The sequence below is a fragment of the Eulemur rufifrons genome, chromosome 16 (genome assembly GCF_041146395.1).
Source record: "Eulemur rufifrons isolate Redbay chromosome 16, OSU_ERuf_1, whole genome shotgun sequence".
Classification (NCBI taxonomy): domain Eukaryota; kingdom Metazoa; phylum Chordata; class Mammalia; order Primates; family Lemuridae; genus Eulemur; species Eulemur rufifrons.
In genome coordinates this window covers 73,047,699-73,068,021 of record NC_090998.1, presented here as the reverse complement: position 1 = coordinate 73,068,021, position 20,323 = coordinate 73,047,699, and the positions used below count along the sequence as shown (strand labels likewise).

Here is a 20,323-nt window from a genome sequence, read left to right as displayed (position 1 = left end):
ATAGTTTACATTAGGATTCGTTCTTGGTGTTATATGTGCTATGGGTTTTGACAAGTGTGTATTGGCATGTATTCATCATTATAGTGTCATATAGAGTACTTTCACTGCCCTAGTAATCTTTGGTGCTCCAGCAATTCATCCTCCCTTCCCCTTAACTCCTGGCAACCACTGATCTTTCTATTGTCTCCATAGTTTTGCTTTTTCCAGAATTTATATAGTTGGAGTCATACAGTATATGTAGTCTTTTCAGACTGGCATCCTTCATTTAGTAATGTAGCTTTAAGGTTTCTTTGTGTCTCTTCATGGCTCAATAGCTCATTCCTTTTTAGCACTGAGTAATAGTCCATTGAATGTACCACAGTTTGCTTATCCATTCACCTACAGAAAGACATCTTGGTTGCTTCCAAATTTTGGCAATTAGGAATAAAGTTGCTGTAAAAGTGCAAACTGTCTTTCAAAGCAGCTGTACCATTTTGCATTCCCAACAGCAGTGAATGAGAGTTCTTTTTGCCTCACATCCTCACCAGCATTTGTTGGTGGTAGTGTCAGCCTTACATAAAAATATATAGAGACAAATCTCCAAGTGAAAGCTTTATTTGGTAATAATGTGAAAGAATTAGAATTACAATTGGGGTACACAAACCAGGGTAGCCTCTATGTATCTGAAAAACAGAAAGATTGGGGAAAAAAAGGAAGGTTACATAAATTGTTTTGAATGTTCATTGATACAGTGTCTTATAGGAGCTGGTGAATTCTGATTGGCAAGTAGTAGCAGTTACTAGGTAAGATGTAATCTTAAAGACAGTTAGGTGTTTGGTGTTTTTTTTGTTGAGTTTCCAAAAACAATTCCTGAAACAGGGACCTGAATGCCCTTCCCCATGGCCTCTTTACCCCAGTTTAGTTAGGTATGAATGACTCCATTTTATGTAATTAACTTTGACATTTCCCTCTTTTTATCGAGATCTTTCTTCCAAAGTATTGCTGATCAACCATTGTTGAAATTAGGTTTAATTGTTCCTTGGAGCTGGGATAAACCTGTGCTGGTTAGTCTGGTCTCACATTTGAGGGGAAGTATAGGAGTCTGTGTCTGGGAGCCAGACCACATATGAACAACAAAGAGGCCAGTGTAGGGGAAGCCCCCTTAGAGCAGGTCTATTTGGAGTTCAACATCAAATTTTATTTTATTAGTCCCATAGGCATTAGTAATTTTCTCAGAGCAGTAGGCTAACATTATCCTGTTGGGAGAGTTAGTTTTACAAGATTAGATAGGCAATAACAACAGAGCTTAAAGATTATAATATATAAAGAGTAGTTAGCAACAATATAAATCTAGTCTGAATAATAGTTATAAACCACCAACCTAGTCTTGAGGGTAACCAACTGAACAGATTGAAAAGTTCAGATGTACTGGATGAAACTTGTTGGAGCCAGGTAGCTTGTTCTCCTATCTTATGTAATTGTGTTTTTACATTGTTAGAGGAATTTATGCTGTGATCACAGCATAAATATCACAGCATGTGATATTAGTGATGGAACAGACATCTTTTTGTTTAAACAATAGGTAATTTAGAACAATTTTATTATCTAGTAACCCATGAATAGGTTAATTGGATGGGAGGAACCTAGAAGAATTTGGATCCAGTCTAGTTCACAGTAGGTAACAAAAACTCAAAAACAGTGAACAAGACTGCAAGCTAATGTGTACTATAATTTTTTCTTTAGAAACACATTTTTTAATAGTTACTCCTAATTTTACCAATGATAACTAATAGGAAACTAATTTTTTGTAAAGTAAATTTACCTTCATTAGACCTAGCCTAATTATTTATATAAGTGCAATAAGAATTGTGATTGACCACATGGGAATCTCAGATTTAAAACCTCTTGAGGCTAGGAAGCCAAACCAAGACAGACTTTAGGCTTTGCGTGTAGTACCTATAGACAATTTAAATATGGCATCCCAGTCAAAATCTTGGTTATACGACAAAGATTTTTAATTGTATCCTGTTACAAAGAGAACAGATTCTTATTGAACTTATGCAAACAGCCATATTGTCAAAAAAAATAAGAATAGTCACAAATAGTTTTTGAATTTTGGAGGGATTAAGTGTGGAGAAAAAGTAAATATTTCAATTTTTGTTCACAAAAGTATACTTTACCAAATTTCTGTAAGTTGTGGATAGCTGAAGAGAAAAAGTTTAAAAAACAAATCTGGAAAACAAAATATTAAAATAAAGAACCAACAAAATTTTAAATAAACATAAAGTTCATAATTTTTTTTCATTAGTTCATTTACTTTTAGGTCATTAATTTTTGTTCTATTTGATCTTGGTTAGCAGTTTTACAAATTCATCAGTATTTTTTTTTATTAGAGTTTTAGAAATTCTGACCTAGTCCACTGGTCTGATCTTGAAGTCATCAGGAACCTGTATTCAACAGTACCTGTCAGAGGTTTTTTTTGTTTTTATTTATTTTTTGTCTTTTTAAAAATCCTTCTCATGAAGAAAAAGCAATTTTGGACTGTAGCTGCTTTTAGAGTAGAATCAAAACAATAACTGTGAATGACAAAATCTTAGAATGGTCATGGTTAAAAACCTGATGAGAGTTCATTATAACCAGCAATTGACAATGAAATTTGGTTATTTTTGTTGCATGTAACATTTTAACAGAATAACCAAAATTATGACTGATAGTATTATACCAAGAAATATCAGATCTATAGGAATCTCATTTAATTTTTGGAACACGTTAATAGCACATCCATAAATATAACTTAAAGAATGTTAAAATCACTTATTTTGACATTGCTTCCCATACAATTTAATATATCTAGTAAGCATAATTAGTTTAAATCTCTCTTTTACAAGGTAGAAGAGGTCAAAATGACTCAATTTAGAATTTGATTTTTGGGGAATTTTGTCAAAAATATCAAAAGGTTTAAAACAATTAAAATGGGCCCACAGGTCACTGTGAAATAACAGTCATGCATTTGACCAGAGTAATAATTAAAAGACTTATAAAAATATGTAAAATTACATAGATGTAGAAAGAAACTCTTTCAAGGCTCAGTTTTCCCAGGTAATCAAGGACCTAGTAAGGACAGCACAAAGCACAAGAACTTATCTTGATAAAATACAGAATCTGTTACCAAAAGGTAAAGAAAAACTTTTTATTTTTTATTAAGAGCACTCAGTACTCTAACAAAACCTTGTTTTAACAGAGAGGATGAACTTTTAGTTTTGTATTACTGTACTTTGGATATCAAAGCTCAATTTTTAGAAAAACCTTTAAATGTTTTTCTTCTAATTTTAGCCAATTTGATCACACATAAAATTCCTTTCATAAGATTCATCTTTCACAAACTTTTTACAGTTTGCTCAGACTTTCTACAACTTGCTTAAACCTTTAGTTTTGTTTTAATTAATACATTTTTCTCTCTTTCATATTGGAACACTAATCATTTTACATTTGGGTAAAATTTTTATCATATCGTTTTGACCACATGAGATTCTTTTTTATACAAAAATTACTCTCGTTCTCTTTTTAACTTTTCTTACCAAAACTACATCCTCATAACATTTTGGTATCACTTTTTTTTTTTATACTTGTTCCTTTCTGTCTTGTTTTTATTTTTTTTCTAAATCCGTATTTTGAAAAAACCTTTAAACTCTGAATTTAGACAAAATTATTTTTTAAGTAAAAACACATTTTTGTCTTTTTAAATAACTTTTTTTCACCAGAAACATACCTTAATATTTTCTTCTACACTTGGTACACAGAATTATATAAATAAAAATTTTAACTCTTAATAACCTTTTTAGTGAAAACTTAGGAAGAAAGCAATTTTGAACTGCCTTTCACACACCAATATTTTATAAATACACATTTTATAATTTTAGAAACATGTTTTTTCATAGAACAATTTTTTTTTTTTTTTTTTGAAACAGAGTCCCACTCTGTTGCCTGGGCTAGAGTACAGTGGTGTCACCAGAGCTCACTGCAACCTAAAGCTTCTGCGCTCAAGAGATCCTCTTGCCTCATCCTCCTGAGTAGCTGGGACTGCAGCGTGTGCCACCACATCCAGCTAATTTTTTTATTTTTTGTAAAGATGAGTTTTTTTGTTGTCCTAGGTAGAGTGTAGTGGTATCATCATAGATCCCTGCAACCTCAAACTCCTGGACTCAAGCAATCCTCCTGCCTTAGCCTCCCAAGTAGCTGGGACTAGAGGCCTGTGCCACCATGCCCTGCTAATTTTTTTCTGTTTTTGTTAGAGATTCTCGCTCTTGCTCAGGTTGCTCTTGAACTCCTGACCTCAAGCAGGCCTTCCACCTTAGCCTCCCAGAGTGCTAGAATTACAGGCGTGAGCCACCATGCCCGTCCGAGATGGGGTCTTGCTATTGCGTGGGCTGCTCTTGAACTCCTAGGCTCAAGGAATCCTCCTGCCTTGGCCTCCTGCAGTGCTAAGATTACAGGCATGAGCCACCATGCCCACCCCCATGGAACAGTTTTTTAGTGAGGAGCAGGACATATTTTCTAACAGACCAAAAAATATTTTGTCTTTTTATAAAGCTTTAAAAGTCAACAGTGAACCTAACTTATGTTTAGCAATTAATGTTTAAAATTTTAACTTTACTTGGGTTACCACCATAATAAAATGAGAATCGCGATAAAGCAAGTCACATGAATTTTTTGGTTTCCCAATGCCTAAAACAGTTATGTTTACACAATACTGTAGTTCTTATGTCTAAAAGTTGCAGATACTTTAATTTAAAAATACTTGATTGCTAAAAATGCTAATAATTATCTTAGCCTTCAGCAAGTTGTAATCTTTTTGCCAGTGGAGAGTCTTAACTTGATGTTGATGGCTGCTGACTGATCAGAGTGATGGTTGCTGAAGGTTGGCGTGGCTGTGGCAAGTTCTTAAAATAAGACACAGTGATGTTTGCTGCATCAGTTGACTCTTCCTTTCATGAAAAATTTCTCTATAGCTTGCGATGCTGTTTGATAGCATTTTACCCACAGTAGGATCAAAATTGCATGCCAGTTTTATGATCCACTTCATTAATTCCTTGGTAAATGTATATTCTTGACAGGATTATTTTCTGGTAGCTGCTACAAGGAGTGCACTCTCTATTTACCAGGGTTGAATCCTAGTGCATGTTTAACGTAAGGGTAAGGAATAAAGCGTCCTTGAAGGATTTTTCCTTCTCTATTAAAATATAATTTCACAGTAAACCAAAGCAACCCCAATTGTAGTTTTCTTACGTAATGTGCAGATACCGCACTAATTTTCAGAGATGATATATTTCAGGCTAGATTGAGTAATTTAATGGTTGGTTTGCATAGGCCAAAAATCTTATATTAAGTCATTTCTGGTAACACATGACTAAGGAAGAATTCTATCGGGGGAAAAAAAAAATATATATATATATAATGGTCTAGAGAAAGATTAGTGAGGTTAAAGGGGACAGAACTATTTTAATTAAAATTTTTGTTCTTAATTACTTACACTAAGAACACTTTAAGATCATTTTTTACTTCTAGATGCAATAAACATTTATTAATAGTTATACTTTCATAATATTTGGTCTGTGCTTTGGGGTATAGGTGAGATGATTTAATTTTCTGTTCTTAGCATATAACACATGGGAGTTGATCAATATTTATTTGTTGATTGATTTCACATCTGAATCTGCAGGCTGAGCACAGTTTGCCTTGTGTCAAAAGACCTTTCATAGCATTAATCACAGACATAGTTACATGCTAAAGGTCATCTTTGTGTAGACTGTGATTCTCCCTAGCCACTTACTAAGTTCCAAGTGGCTTTTCCCTTGAATTGGGAGGATGGATTTTGTCCACGATCTACCCTTGAAATTTACTGCAGTAGTTTCAGGAAACATGACTGTGGTTTGTGAATCTAGGCGAACCTAAACTGGAAAAGTCTGTATGTCTAGTGTTGTTAGGTTAATAATTGAAGGTGCAATGGTCACAGAATCTTTATGTGGAAGAAAAGAAAAATTTTTGAGGTATGATTCAACTTTATTTTTGCATTTTATTTTATGAACAATTGAAAATCTGAAAATTGGGCTTTGTTATAAAAATAAGGAGAATAATAAATGATAAAAATATATTAACACCAAAGGCAGCTTAACTTCACTGATCACTAATTAAGTTTAATTTTCTGTGCAGGTATAATTTGGCTTCCTGAGATTCTGCCTCAGCAAGAAAGAAGTGGGAAATACTGTTGGAAAGAAAACTAGAGCAATAAAAGAATCAGAACTTATTTTTACATGGTTGTCAGCTCACTTACCAATATGGACACTTTTCCTCCTGGTGAAGACAATGGACTGACAGATTCTGAGTTCCAAAAAATGTTAATTGATGAAAGGTTACGATGTGAACATCATAAAGCTAATTACCAGACTCTGAAAGCTGAACACTCACGGTAAATTATCAATACTTAAATTTAGAGGTGGGGGGCTTGGTTAAAAACATTTATTGGAACTGTCTTGGCTGAATGTTTGCACTGGAACATACAGTATAATTTTATTATTTTCCAATGTATACATTTAAAATTTTGTTAATGCACTAAAATTTTTCCTTTAAAATTATTTTGTTGAAAATTAAGTATAATATCAAGTGGGTTGTGAATTTATAAAAGTCTGATTTTGAAAGTAGTAAGGCAAGTAAAATTAAATGCATCCAGGGGGCTAAATGTGTTTTTTCCCTCAAACTAAAATTGCATTCAGAAACTCCTGTGTTAATAATCAAATGAAAGTCTTTAAAGAAAAGATATTTGTGTGTTTAATGAAATATATGATATTGATCTTGTTTTTCTGTAGTGTTGGTTGACTTTACATAAAGTAATGCAATTAGAGAGCAAAGAAAACACTTAAAATTGAATTCTTCTTTTAAAAAAATCAGGTTGCAAGATGAGTACATAAAGTCACAAAATGAACTTAAACGCCTATTAAATGAAAAGCAAACTCACCAGGAAAAATTTCAGCTGCTGTTTGAAGAGCTAAAAGAGGAATTATTAGAGAAAACCAAAGTCTTAGAAGAAATAAAGGCACAGGTGAGAAAATATGTTTGAGTTAGTATAAAAGTAGTCAGATGCTTAATGTAAGTAAGTAGTTTTGGTAAATTTGGGGAATTCTCTCTATATCCTTAATGATTATTTGGTTGTATCTCCAGGTGGTATGATCTTCTTTCATATATTTTAGAATGATAGCTACATGTAGGGTAGCCATGAAACTGTTATTTTATGTAAATTTATTACCTATTCTGATTTAAACAATATTTTGCCATTTGGAATAACTAGGGAAAAGGTGAGTTTGAATGGATTAAAAATTCAGAATTAAAGAATATTTTTTAAAAGAAAGATTTAGCAGAATGGCAGGTACGGTTTCTCTGCAGGAAGCAGCGCAGGCCTGACTCATGTTGCGCTCCACTCTAACCCCTCTGGCCTGGTCTGACCTGGCCTGTCTGGGCTCAGCCATGGCTCCCTATGGAAATCGTATGACATAGAATATTTGGATATCTGCCTGAAAAATCTTCAGGATTTTTACAAAAGGCAAAAAAAACTATGTGTTTGAGAAAGTTTGGGAGGAGAGGGGAAAAAACAGCAGCTTTCCTGATCTGCAGCTGAGCTGGGCTGGGTACTAAGGCATCTGTGGACATGAATAGCCAGGAGTCTGTCAGCATTAAAGAGAACTGTGACCCAAATTGTGAGGAAGAAGAGGACAAGGGCCCTGGGGACACAGAAGACTATTATGTGGGAGTAGCCAGAGATGTGGAGTAGCAGGGGGCCAATGCCTTTGATCCCGTGGAGAGTACCAGTTCAGCTGCATGACCTACAAGAACTTGGAGGGTGCTCTTCAGGAACATATGACCAGCTTAGCCCCTGTCATAAAGGTATCTCATTCACTTGCTAAACTTAATTCATTAATTTCCACTGGGAAGTGTCAGAGATGTTGGGCAAATATAAGTCCAATTCCTCTCAACTGGACTTGAAACTTGAATTTAGCCTAATTGATCAAAGCATGCCCCCAAAGCCTATCGCCCTCACCACCGTGCAGTGTGTATGGAGTTTGTGTGGAAGGAAGACCCACTGTTTCTGGCCTGTCAGTACCAGTTTTGCCATAGTTGCTGGAAGCCGCACTGCTTAGTACTTTTCAAGAACTGCGTGGGAGTCTCTTCTGTGGCTTAGGACTGTCTACTCTGTACCTCAGAGGACTTTGTGTTTCAGTTGCTTCCCAGTGAAGAATTGAGAGACAAGAGCAGAAACTACCTCTTCAGGGACTATTTGGAGAGTCATTACCAGCTCCATCTGTGCCCTGGTACAGACTGCTCCATGGTTATTCAGGTACAGGAACCTAGAGCTCATCAAGTGTAGTGTAATTGGTGCAATGAGGTCTTCTGTTTCAAGTGTTATCAGATGTATTGTATCCCCACAGACTCTGCTATAATACAGTCTGGAAACAGCTCATGAAATGTGTAGATGATTCTAAAACAGCCAACTGCATTGGTGCATCTGTAAAGGACAGATTTTTCAAGATTAGGAAACAAAAGAGTCAGAAGGAGCCAAATCTGGGCTGTAAGGTAGATGCCTAATGACTTCCCATTGAAATGCTCATGAAATTGCCCTTGTTTGATGAGAGGAATGACCAGGATCATTGTGATGGAGAAGGGCACTCTCTGGTGAAGGTGTGAGTCACCACGCGTGGCCCAATTTTTTTCTTTCTTGATATGGATGAGAGTTGCTACTGTGGGCTTCATTTTAACCTTGTCTCATCTCCTCTTAAAACAAGTTATCCATTTGTAAACTGCTTGTTTCTTTGGGGCATTGTCCCTATAAACTTTTCATAAAGCATCAATGATTTTACCATTCTTCCTTCCAAACTTCACCATAAATTTGATGTTTGTTTTTGCTTCAATTGTAGCAGAATTCATGTTGCTCTGATAGGGGCTCTTTTTAAACTGATGTCTCATCCGTCTTAGTGTGTCAAACCAGATCCAGTTAGGCATATTATAACAAGTTAGTATGAGTTTATGCTGGTGCAAAAATTTTTGAAATTCATGCATAGTTTTTTCATAAGAAACTTATTTTTATTTTATTTATTTATTTTTGAGACGTAGTCTCATTCTGTTGCTCGGGCTAGAGTGTCGTGGCATCAGCCTAGCTCACAGCAACCTCAAACTCCTGGGCTTCAGCAATCCTCCTGCCTCAGCCTCCTGAGTACCTGAGACTACAGGAACACACCACCACACCTGGCAAATTTTTTTTAAATTTTAGTAGAGATGGGTCTCACTCTTGCTCAGGCTGGTCTGGAACTCCGGAGCTCAAGTGTTCCTCCCGCCTTGGCCTCACAGAGTGCTAGGATTACAGGTGTGAGCTACCACACCCAGCCCATGATAAACATTTTTATGAACTTTTTTGAAGTTCCCTTACATAATATAAAGTTGCATTTTCTGTCTTATACATACCTAGAGCCTCAGCATCTTAGAGTTGATAATCATCTAGTTTTCCTTCATACCTATTATGGGTTGACTGTATCCCCCAAAAGGATATGTTGAAGTCCTAATCCCTAGTACTTCAGAATGTGACCTTATTTGGAATAACATCATTACAGATATAATTAGTTATATGTGATGAGGTTATATAGCGTTGTATGGTCTTTAACCCAGTATGACTAGTGTCCTTAAAAGAAGAGGAGAAGAGAGACAAATGGTTGGGAATGCTATGTGATGATGGTGGCAGAGATTGACGTGCTGGAGCTGTAAGCCAACACTCCACCGGAAACTAGGAAGAAGCAAGGAAAGATTTTTTCCCTGTAGGTTTCCAAGGGAGCATGGCCCTGCCAACACCTTGATCTCAGACTTCTAGACTCCCGAAGTATTAAACAATAAATTTCTGTTGTTTTAAGCCACCCAGTTTCTGCATTTTCTTATGGCAACCTAGGAAACTATTAATAATACACTATCGAAAGCAGAATCCTTTTACAATGTCTTTCACACAGGACTCTTCATTCTTTGCTTCAGTGCTTTCAGTGCTAGAGAACCTAGTGAACTCTGAAAAGCGATTCACTTCTCTTTATAATCATGTTAAATATCTCTCTCATATTGCAATGAAATCATCCTGCCTATAGCCTCCTTGTTGGTAACTTTGGATGTTCCTCCATGTGTTAACTTCCCAAATGTTTGCTAACAAGTATAATGTATCTAGTAAAGTTTCTGTTTTTCAAGATAAGCGTATCTAGTTTCTATGTGACATTTTATTTGGCAAAATTAAGCTAAAGAAAAATCATGTATACATACGTACACACATACACATTAAAGCAATTTATCTATTTGCTTTAATGGGTGCTTGCAATTTGTACAAATTGTAAGTTTAGAAAAGTTAAGTAAATTCAACAAAGTAAGATCAGCAAGAAATATTTCAATGAAGGTTTTTGAGAGATGATTATTTTTAAAATATACATGTATTACCTAGTCTACTTGCAAAAGTGCCTTTTTCTAAGGTTTAATGTCACCTCTTTGGCTTTTATAGTAATAGGAAAAAGATATAAAAGACATTCATTTAAAGAATATTTCTGCATCAATAGTGAATGGGAATGATAATAATGACTAACTCATAGGATGATGGTAAGGATGAAATGAGGCTGCATGGAAGATGTTAGTACATTGCTTTGATGTGAGTGGCCAGTACATGTTAGCTATTACTGTTATGTACCACGTTAGCAACCCCTTTTAATGTGGGAAATAATTTGATATATTTCTGATAAAACTAAAAAAATTACCAAGAATTTATATGCTTTTTTTGTACTAGGCAGTGAAAACTATATAACCCAGTATGTTTCCTATTTTATTTTAGCTGCTAGAAAGCTCAGATCAAAATATATTACTCAATTTCAGTCATTAATTTATTAAGAATTTTTGTCACAGCAACATTGATCCTCTTGAATTAAAAAAAATCTTTGAAAAAAAATTTTTGAAAAAGATTGGCCTAATTTATGTATGAATGAATGAATGAGAGACAGAGTCTCGCTCTGTCACCCAGGCTGGAGTGCAGTGGCCTAATTATAGTTCACTGCAGCCTCAGACTCCTGGGCTTAAGTGAACCTCCTGCCTCAGCCTCCCAATTAGCTAGGACTATACCACACTCGGCTAATTTTTAAAATTTTTTTACAGACAGGGTCTCTTTGTATGCCCAGGCTGGTCTGAAACTACTGGCCTCAAACAATCCTTCCCCCTTGGCCTCTCAAAGTGTTGGATTATAGGTTTGAGCCACCATACCTGGCTAGCCTATATTATTAATATGCAAGTATTGCAGTGTTAAAAATTTGTTTTTATAGATTTTATATAGATAATACTACCCAAACTAATATATGATAAAGCATTCTTGTAACTTTCTTTTGAGATATATGGTGGCAATATTTCATTAGAAGTCAAGACAGAATAATTTCTCCTAAAACAGGATGGGGAAAATCCTCTATTCTATGTCTTTGGTTTATGTGTACTTATGGGGTGGGGAAGAGGAAGAGAAATTTTTATTGTGTGTGGATGCTTGTTTTTAATAAGATTCATAGGAGATAAAGAAAAAAATCTTAGAGACCCTTTGTCAGAGACCTCATAGATCAGAAGACTCTTAAACTTTCATTTGCCCAGGCCAATGGTGAGATGTACACCATTATACCATTTAAATCATTGTTATTTCCAGAGGCATCTGCATTGTAACTGAACATACAGTATTAGGAGCTACACAGATACTGTGCAGCTGTTACACCGTGTATAGGATAGTGAGCACAGGTCAGCCAATTTCTGCTTGCTTTGCTCTGTGCCTTCTGCAGATTCTCAGCAGAGTTTTCAGATCATTCACTTCGACAAGACAGAGCCCTGGCCTGACTAATCTCTCTCAAACCTTTTGTTTTAAGTTAATACATATTTTTTAAAACCTGTAAAATATGGATAACAGTTGTGAATATCAGAAACAAAAAATGTAAGCACCCAAGCACAAGTCTCAACTGATAAAATATGATTCTTATTATACCTTTTTAGGACCTCATGATTAGTGAAGAGGAGCAGAGTATTTAAAAATTAATGGATGAGGCCAGGCATGGTGACTCACGCCTATAATCCTAGCACTCTGGGAGGCCGAGGTGGGTGGATCGTTTGAGCTCAGGAGTTTGAGACCAGCCTGAGCAAGAGCGAGACCCCGTCTCTACTAAAAACAATAGAATAAAATGTAGACTGAAATACAAAGGATTATTTACTTAACTCTAGTTAAACCCCAAACTAAATCAACTACAATATATTTTGAACATATCGATTATTGAGGTTTTACTAAATATTAAAAAAAAAAACCTAAAGAGGCTTAAAGAGATGTCTCAGGATCCTTCTTTGCTCCCATACATTTTTTTTTTTTTTTTTTTTTGACACAGTCTAATTTTTTCTGTTTTTAGTAGAGACGGGTGTCTCACTCTTGCTCGGGCTGGTACCGAACTCCTCAAGCGATCTTCCTGCCTCAGCCTCCCAGAGTGCTGCGATTACAGGCATGAGCCACCATGCCCAGCCTCATCCATTAATTTTTTTTTTTTTAGACAGAGTCTCACTCTTGCCCAGGCTAGAGTGCCATGGAGTCAGCCTAGCTCACAGCAACCTCAAACTCCTGGGCTGAAGCAATCCTTCTGCCTCAGCCTCCCCAGTAGCTGGGACTACAAGCATGCACCACCATGCCCTGCTAATTTTTTCTGTATGTATATTTTTAGTTGTCCAGCTAATTTCTTTCTTTCTTTTTTTTTTTTTTTAAGTAGAGACGGGGTCTTGCTCTTGCTTAGGCTGGTCTCGAACTCCTGAGCTCAAACCAACCTTGGCCTCCCAGAGTGCTAGGATTTCAGGCGTGAGCCACCACGCCTGGCCCTGTAATTAACTTTTAATTAGGGAAATCTTAAACACATACAGAAGTATAGAGAGTGGTGAAATGCATCTTCATGTACCTATCACCCAACATCACTAATTATCTCTGTGCCAGAGTTAATGCATAGGGACCCAGGATTCTAAATTTCTTGTAGTGCTTCTTGTGGTCCCATCCAAAATGCCTTCAATTCATCTTTGAGAATCATTTTCCTCCCATACAGTCTTTGCTACCCCAGGCAAGTTAAAATGTTTTCTGTTCCTTGAGTTTGGGTTCTACCTAAGCTTTAGTTTTCTCATTTTCTTGATGCATCATTCTTTCTATCCTAAATGTTTTCTCTCTCTGACTTTCCTTATCTGGTAAGCCTGTATTGCCTACTTTTATAGTTTTTTGAGTGTATGGGTTATTTTTTATTTTTTGTTTTTTTTCCCAAAGACTTTTTTTAATTCGGTTATTTTTCATACCAGTGTTTGAACTTCTTATGGGGAGATATATACTTCATGTGAGTCTTTGTGATCTTTAGAAGGTTATTTAGATTCTTTGTGTGCCCAGTGTAGCTACATCATGAGATTGTTGTGGGAAATAAATAAATTTAATGCATGTAAGGTGCTTAGAACAGTGTGGTATATAGATTGTAGTACATTGTACAATGCTCTATGTATAGTAGGCTTTCATTCAGTAAAATGTAACATTTTGAATAAAATTGGAATATTGATGAATAAATGAGTTAAACTGAACATTATTCTCATTTTTATAGAGATTAATGTAAATAAAAACTGTACTTTTTTTTACAGCCAGTATTTGTTCATTTGTTCATTCATTCATTCATGAAGTAATAACTGAGTGGTTCTAATGTGCCAGGCAGTGGGGGGGGAGGGGCGGTTGGGAATACAATGGTGATAAAGACTAACTCTGCCCATATGGAGTGTACATAAATATTTAATTACTTATTGAAATATGAGTTCTATAAGAGACTGTGACAGGGAGGAGCCTAAATTAGTTTTGGTGGTGAGAGTAAAAATCAGCCTTTTTTGATTAAAAATAAGTCTGAAGAAGTCTCTTTGGTATAACAAATTATTTTACCTTTATTTTGCTTCCTTTGGAAAATGGGCAATCAGCCATTGTATCCAACATGATAGCCTTAGCTGCTAACATAGTTATTCCTAACATACAATAATCAATGACTGTCTCCTTCATGTTAATGGAATTTTTGACATCTCTGAGAGCCTGAAATTGAGATTCGTAAAGTACTGTTTTAAACGGTGATTCTATTTATATAGTGATTACTATAAAATTAGCTATATTTTGAAAACTTTTATGAATCAAATTTGATTGTCATAATTAGGCTTCGAAATTTCGAGAACTCCTGATTTTAATACTTATGATCCATATTTAGAATTGTTTGTATTTATCTATATATTAGGTATTAACGCCACAAAAATTGGAAGTGTTAAGATCTCAAATACAACAAGAATTAGAAATTCCAATGAGAGAACGTTTTCGGAATCTGGATGAAGTAAGTACCTATGTGAAGAACTGTACATTTACTCTTATGTGACTATCAAAGTCTTGATGAAAAGCATCGTTCTCCTGCCCAAAAACCCTTCAGTATCTCCCCTTTTTACTCAGAGTCCTAACAGTGGCCCCAAGACTTCACAGGATTGGACTCCGTTACCTTTCTGACCTCCTTTCCTCCATTCACGTTGGCCTCCTGATATATGTTTGACACTCCAGAAGTGATGCAGTTGAACAGCTTTTGCTCTAGCATTACTTTGCCTTGAATACTTGGCTAACTCCTTTATGTCTTAAAAGTCTTCACTAAAATGTCACTTTCTCAATAAGCCCTACGTTGACTATCCCCAGTCCGCCTGTTTAATATTGCAGCCTGCCTTTCCCATCACTGCTTAGGATCCCCCTTGCCCTGCTCTATTTTTTTTTTCTGATACAAATCACCTTCTAATATGCTATATAATTTTACTTATTTATTGTGTTTATTTTTTGTTTTACCCCCGCTAGAATGGAAGTAGCATGAGAGGAGGAACCTTTGTCTGTTTTGTTCACTGTTACATTCAGAGTTCCTAGAACAGTTCCTGGTACAAAATAGGTGCTCAATTAATATTTGTTGAAGGAAAGAATGAATTTCATACACCCTCATGCAAGGAAAAGTTTGTTATAGTTTTACTTCAGGTTGAGAGCAATCTCCTCTTAAGTGTTGGTATAACTAAATGCTTAATAGAGGGGACAGGAAAAGAATCCAGATAATAAGTGTGTTAGGTACTGTGCTAGGCGTTTTATATGTGTTAGTTTATTTAACAAACATACCTGGTCATGCACATACACATGATTACTGTCCCCTTCAAAATGGAGCCCTTTGGGTAATTATAGTCTAATGATCCTGCCATTGTATAAAGCAATTGTAGAATCCTCTTTTATAGTGGCTTACTGGCTTGATAATAAGGTCGTTCGAATCACCCCTAGTGGCAAACCATTATGATTTGAGAGTAGATTTAATTTTTGAAAGTAAACAAAATCATTCAGACCCAAGGTAGGTGATCAAGTAAAAGCATTTTTAAAAAAAATCAAAACAAAGTATATCTCTAATAAGATCATGAAACATATTTTCTTGGTTTATAAACTGGCTTAGAAATCTTTCAAATACTTAGCTGAGTATTTTAGGAGACATGCTTTCCTCATTACCTAATTTCATGATCCATGCTGAAATAGTGTCTCCTGTATCTTTGTGCTCTATTGCCCAAGTTTCCTGTTGAGTATTCATAGTACCAGCAGCCTTCACAGAGTGCCATTAGTAAGCAGAATTAGAACACTGCAGGGAATTGCATGTGTTCCTGGTTAGTCAAGAGAGATGGTGCTATATATATTCTTTAGGTTGGTATGTTGAGTTGAACTATCATTGTAATATTTGATAGAATCTTAAGTTGTTGTACTAAATATTCAAATAACTTTTTATGTATTTTGAATTTTTGTTTGACTTTTAAGGGTGTGGTATTTCATACTTAATTATACTTTCTAAAATCTAGCTGTATTTTGAAAGATGTGCTGCATCTTAAATATTATTTTATTAAGCCCAAAGCTCAAAACTTAAGTCATGCTATACAGTTTTATTATAAGGAGAATCAGTGAAGAAAGAAGGTTAATTGAATGGTAATTTACTTTATTGGTACCTCCTCATGAATGTACTAATTCTGTATGTAGTATACTTGTCATAAGGACTTTTCCAGGTTCATTTGTATTTCTGTTAAATTTATTATTTTTTACTTTTAGAATGGCTGTCCGTACAATGTAATTTAAAATTATGTTTGCAAAAGTGATTTTTGGAGTGAGTACAAATTTTGTGCATAAATTCATGATAAATTGTAATCTCCTTTTATTTTAGGAAGTGGAAAAGTATAGAGCTGAATATAATAAGCTTCGCTATGAACACACATTTCTCAAGTCAGAGTTTGAACACCAGAAAGAAGAGTTTGCACATATGTTAGAAGAAGAAAAAATAAAGTATGAATCAGAGGTGAGTGATTTATTGTACTAGCTTATTCATTATTATTCTAGTCAATAAAATTTTGTGATATATTTTTATAAATCCCAAATTAGAGTTTATTGCATAATTTTTATTAATGGAATATTTGTCAAGATTTTCATCTGCTCTAAATCAGTATTTTTCTTGTGAATGTTCTGTTTTTACTCATATTTTTCCATTCCTTTTCTCCTTTATTTTGCCCCAGCCAGTGGAGATAGGCAACTTTGGGGATTTCTATCAGGCCATGTGACTCCCGTAGCCACAGAGACACACTTCTGTTTGCAAATATAGTAACAGTTTGTGTGATTGCTTATTTAGCATTGTCCCCTCTACTTTTTGGAACCAAACCAATCCAGGAGAGCCCTAGCTGTCAGCCTGTGTACCTTGTTTCCACTGATACAAAGAAGGGATTTATACTTTAGGGTGTACCCATCACCTTCAAGAAGTATACTTTGTTCTTTCTGACATCTGCAGCTTTAACATTCTCTGCTGCCTACAGTGTGCATTCCCACTCCATCTCCATTGCTTTTGGCAGACTTTCTACTCATTTTCTGGTTTGTTTCCTAGTTTTGCCAAAAATGGGGTTTCTGTTTTTCATTCCTCATGTTGCTTTGGAAGATTTTTGAGGATGGAAAGAAAGAAATATCAATTATATACTGCCATATTCATAAATAAATAGCGTGGTATCTGTAGTTCTGTGATACATTCTGTTTACTTACAAACACATCTACATTTTAAACTTATTGCATTATCTTTATTTGGAATTAAGAGTTAAAATATACTCACTGTCCTTTACCAATTACTAAATATTTATAGTGTTCTAGACATCTAATAAAAACTAAAACTATGCTATTTGGGTTAGACTGATTTATTCGTATCAGTGAACAAACTGTTTCATGATTATTTCATATGTAAAAAGCTGAACTTTGGATTATTTGAGTCCATTAACAACAATACAGTACCAGGCCAGGTGCGGTGGCTCACGCCTATAATCCTGGCACTGTGGGAGGACGAGGTGGGAGGATCGCTTGAGGTCCAGAGTTCGAGACCAGCCTGAGCAAAAGTGAGACCCCATCTCTACTAAAAATAGAGAAAATTACCCAGGCGTGGTGGCATGTGCCTGTAGTCCCAGCTACTTGGGAGGCTGAGGCAGGAGGATCACTTGAGCCCAGGGATTTCAGGTTGCTGTGAGCTAGGCTGACACCATGGCACTCTAGCCTGGGCAACAGAGCGAGACTTTGTCTCAAAAAAACTATGCAGTACCACAGAACACTATAAATATTTATAATAGTTTTTTACATTTAAAATATTTTTTACGCTTTAAGTGCTTTATTCACATATCATGTTACTTCTACTAGTAGTCAGTGAGATAAGGCAGGAGCATCTTATTTTTTCCACTTTAAATGAGGAAACTAAGGCACAGAATAAGTGAATTGTCCAAAGTATCACAGAAGGTCAGCAGCCAGGTTAACAGTAGAACTTAGGTATCCCAACTCCCAGCCCAGAGCATTTTTTGTTTTGTTTTATTTTAGTTTGTTTCTTGTTTTTATTTAATGCCATCATATTGTATCAGCATATGCCATAACATTTTAAAAATACCTATTCTCTCCAGCTTCAGTTCAAGAGGGAGTGGGAAAGGCTATAGACTAAATCCACCTTCAATATCACACTCCCATACTTTGCACAAAGAAGAAAATGCAATCTCCCACCCAGACCCTCAAAGCCACAAACCAGCCTACTACTCGCATTCCAGATGCCCTAAGCCTACATCTCAACATGTGGTCAACACATATTCTGGATTTTACCCATCCAGTAACCTGCCAACCCATCCAGTGGCAGGTAGTAATTTGAAATTGCTGCTCTGATTAGGGCCATCCGACAACTGCAATTTTGTTGAGAGGTTGGTTGATCTATACTACATGTGGTTATAAAAAGGTTTTCAATCTGTAATTATGACAGCCTTAAAGGAACTACCTGTAAAAATTTTATTTTGAAAAATAGGAGTGATAAAGATTTCCAGGCTAAAATGAAGATTTAGCATATTGAAGAGTACTGAAGTTCAGTATGGTGGTGCTTTATTTTATACTTTGCTTTTAAAATCTAATGATCATATTTATCTTGTAATGATTATTTGTATTCTGTAGTTTCTTAATTTTGTTGTTTTTTTTTAAAGAACAAAACTTGCATCTGAAATCTGATGAGTGATATATTTTTCACCCATGAAAGACCAAATCATAGTCTTTTTAAGGGGTTAGTGGTGTCATCAATTTTCATCATTGGTATGTCTTATGATAGTCTTAGGAATCTGAAGATAAGCTGCTAGTTAAGAAGCCATAATTAATAGAGACTAGAAAAGTAAGATTTTCTTATAAGACTGTAGTTTTTTTCCTTTTACTTCCCAATTGATTATGCAGAAGCAATATTACTGAATGGATAATTGGGAATTTGCTTTCATTCCATCACTTACCTTTCAGACTCTAGTTTGTATGTACAAAAACAGTAAAACCTGGAGAGGTGACTGGATCATGAAACAGCAAATATAGTTTCAAATGTACTTCATAGAAATAGCAAATATAGTTTCAGAACTTCAAAATAGAGCCCATTCTTGCTATCTTTCAATTTTACAATTTAAGCTAGTGTAAAATCTATGAATTCATGTAATAAATTAATTGGATTTTCTTACATTAAGGACATACAATAATCATGCATTTTTACTTCTAAAGATAAAAATAACTCAGTATTTTTTATTGTATATATGGTCATTATTCAAAAGTGGGACTATTTTTTATGTTATTAGGATTCTAATTTTATATTCTGAAAATAGTAATGAAGAAAAATACAGAGAGTTGTAGGTACACGTGATTATATTGGTAGACTGAGTGAAAGAAACAAGAGCAATTCAGTGCAGAAGTATTAAGATTTCAGGAGAGAGGGGCAAGGAGCACTACATTTATGAAAAACCATCAGAATGACAATATATAATGACAAGTCATTGGGATTATTGCATCATGTTCTTCAAACTGCCTGAGCTCTTCTTTGGCTTTTATGGGTCAGATGAGAAGCCAAAGTTCCTATGGTAAAAAGAACTTTGCTGGTTCCTTGAAAATGCCATTTTTTTTTCCTTGCAGTACTGGTAGCACAAAACTGATAATGTGCTTCTGGTTCTGATTCCTACCCATGGATATATATATATATATATCAGTAGACATCATGAAACCTCTCAAATACTTCCTTTTTGCCCTGGTAGGTCCTAAAGTTCTAATCTGGAATGCTGCTTTAGGCCCAGTTGGTTCCTTTATCTTTATAAAATATTCCAAGTTCTCCGACCTGCACTCTTTTCGTATTTCTCTGAAGCACATCAAAATAGGCAAAAGTCTCCCAAGTTAAAAAGAAATTGTCTCACAGTGGGAATTCTTTGGGATTGATTTTGACAGCCTTTTAGATGGGCTTTATGAAATTTTACTCATTTAAGGTTTTTGTGCTAGAATGCAGACTAGAGTATCTCAAAAACCAGACTTTTTATGTGTATAATTTTAAAATGTTTTAAATGTTCATTTAGTGTGGCCTTGGGGAATCAACTTGACTTCTATGGTGCATCAGTGTTCTCATCTATAAAATGGGCTCAATAATAGTACCTATCTATGGAGTTGTTGTAAGGATTTAATAAATTAAAATGCATAAAATGCTTAGAAAGTACCTAGCACATGATAGATAGATAGCTCATAAGTGTCTGCCTTCCCTACCTGTATCTCCCTCCTAGCTTTCTGACTGCTCAACTTTTAGATTCTCTATCTCCTGGCTTTTTTTTTTTCTTTTTCAGTCACAGTTGGCTTTCTTTTACCATTTCTATGGCCAACGTAACTCTTGTGGCCTAA

At 35.2% G+C, this 20,323-nt stretch overlaps 1 protein-coding gene and 1 pseudogene across 1 annotated transcript in view; both read left to right on the top strand.

Moving 5' to 3' along the window:
- CEP83 (centrosomal protein 83) overlaps positions 1-20,323 on the top strand; it is a 102,141-nt gene that overhangs the window by 25,254 nt on the left and 56,564 nt on the right. The window contains exons 2-5 of the mRNA XM_069489983.1: positions 6,190-6,445; positions 6,925-7,075; positions 14,337-14,429; positions 16,308-16,439. Coding sequence (XP_069346084.1) covers positions 6,291-6,445; positions 6,925-7,075; positions 14,337-14,429; positions 16,308-16,439 — 531 coding nt within the window. The 5' untranslated portion in view covers positions 6,190-6,290. The remainder of the gene's footprint in view (positions 1-6,189; positions 6,446-6,924; positions 7,076-14,336; positions 14,430-16,307; positions 16,440-20,323) is intronic.
- On the top strand, positions 7,114-8,613 carry LOC138396724 (E3 ubiquitin-protein ligase ARIH2 pseudogene; annotated as a pseudogene).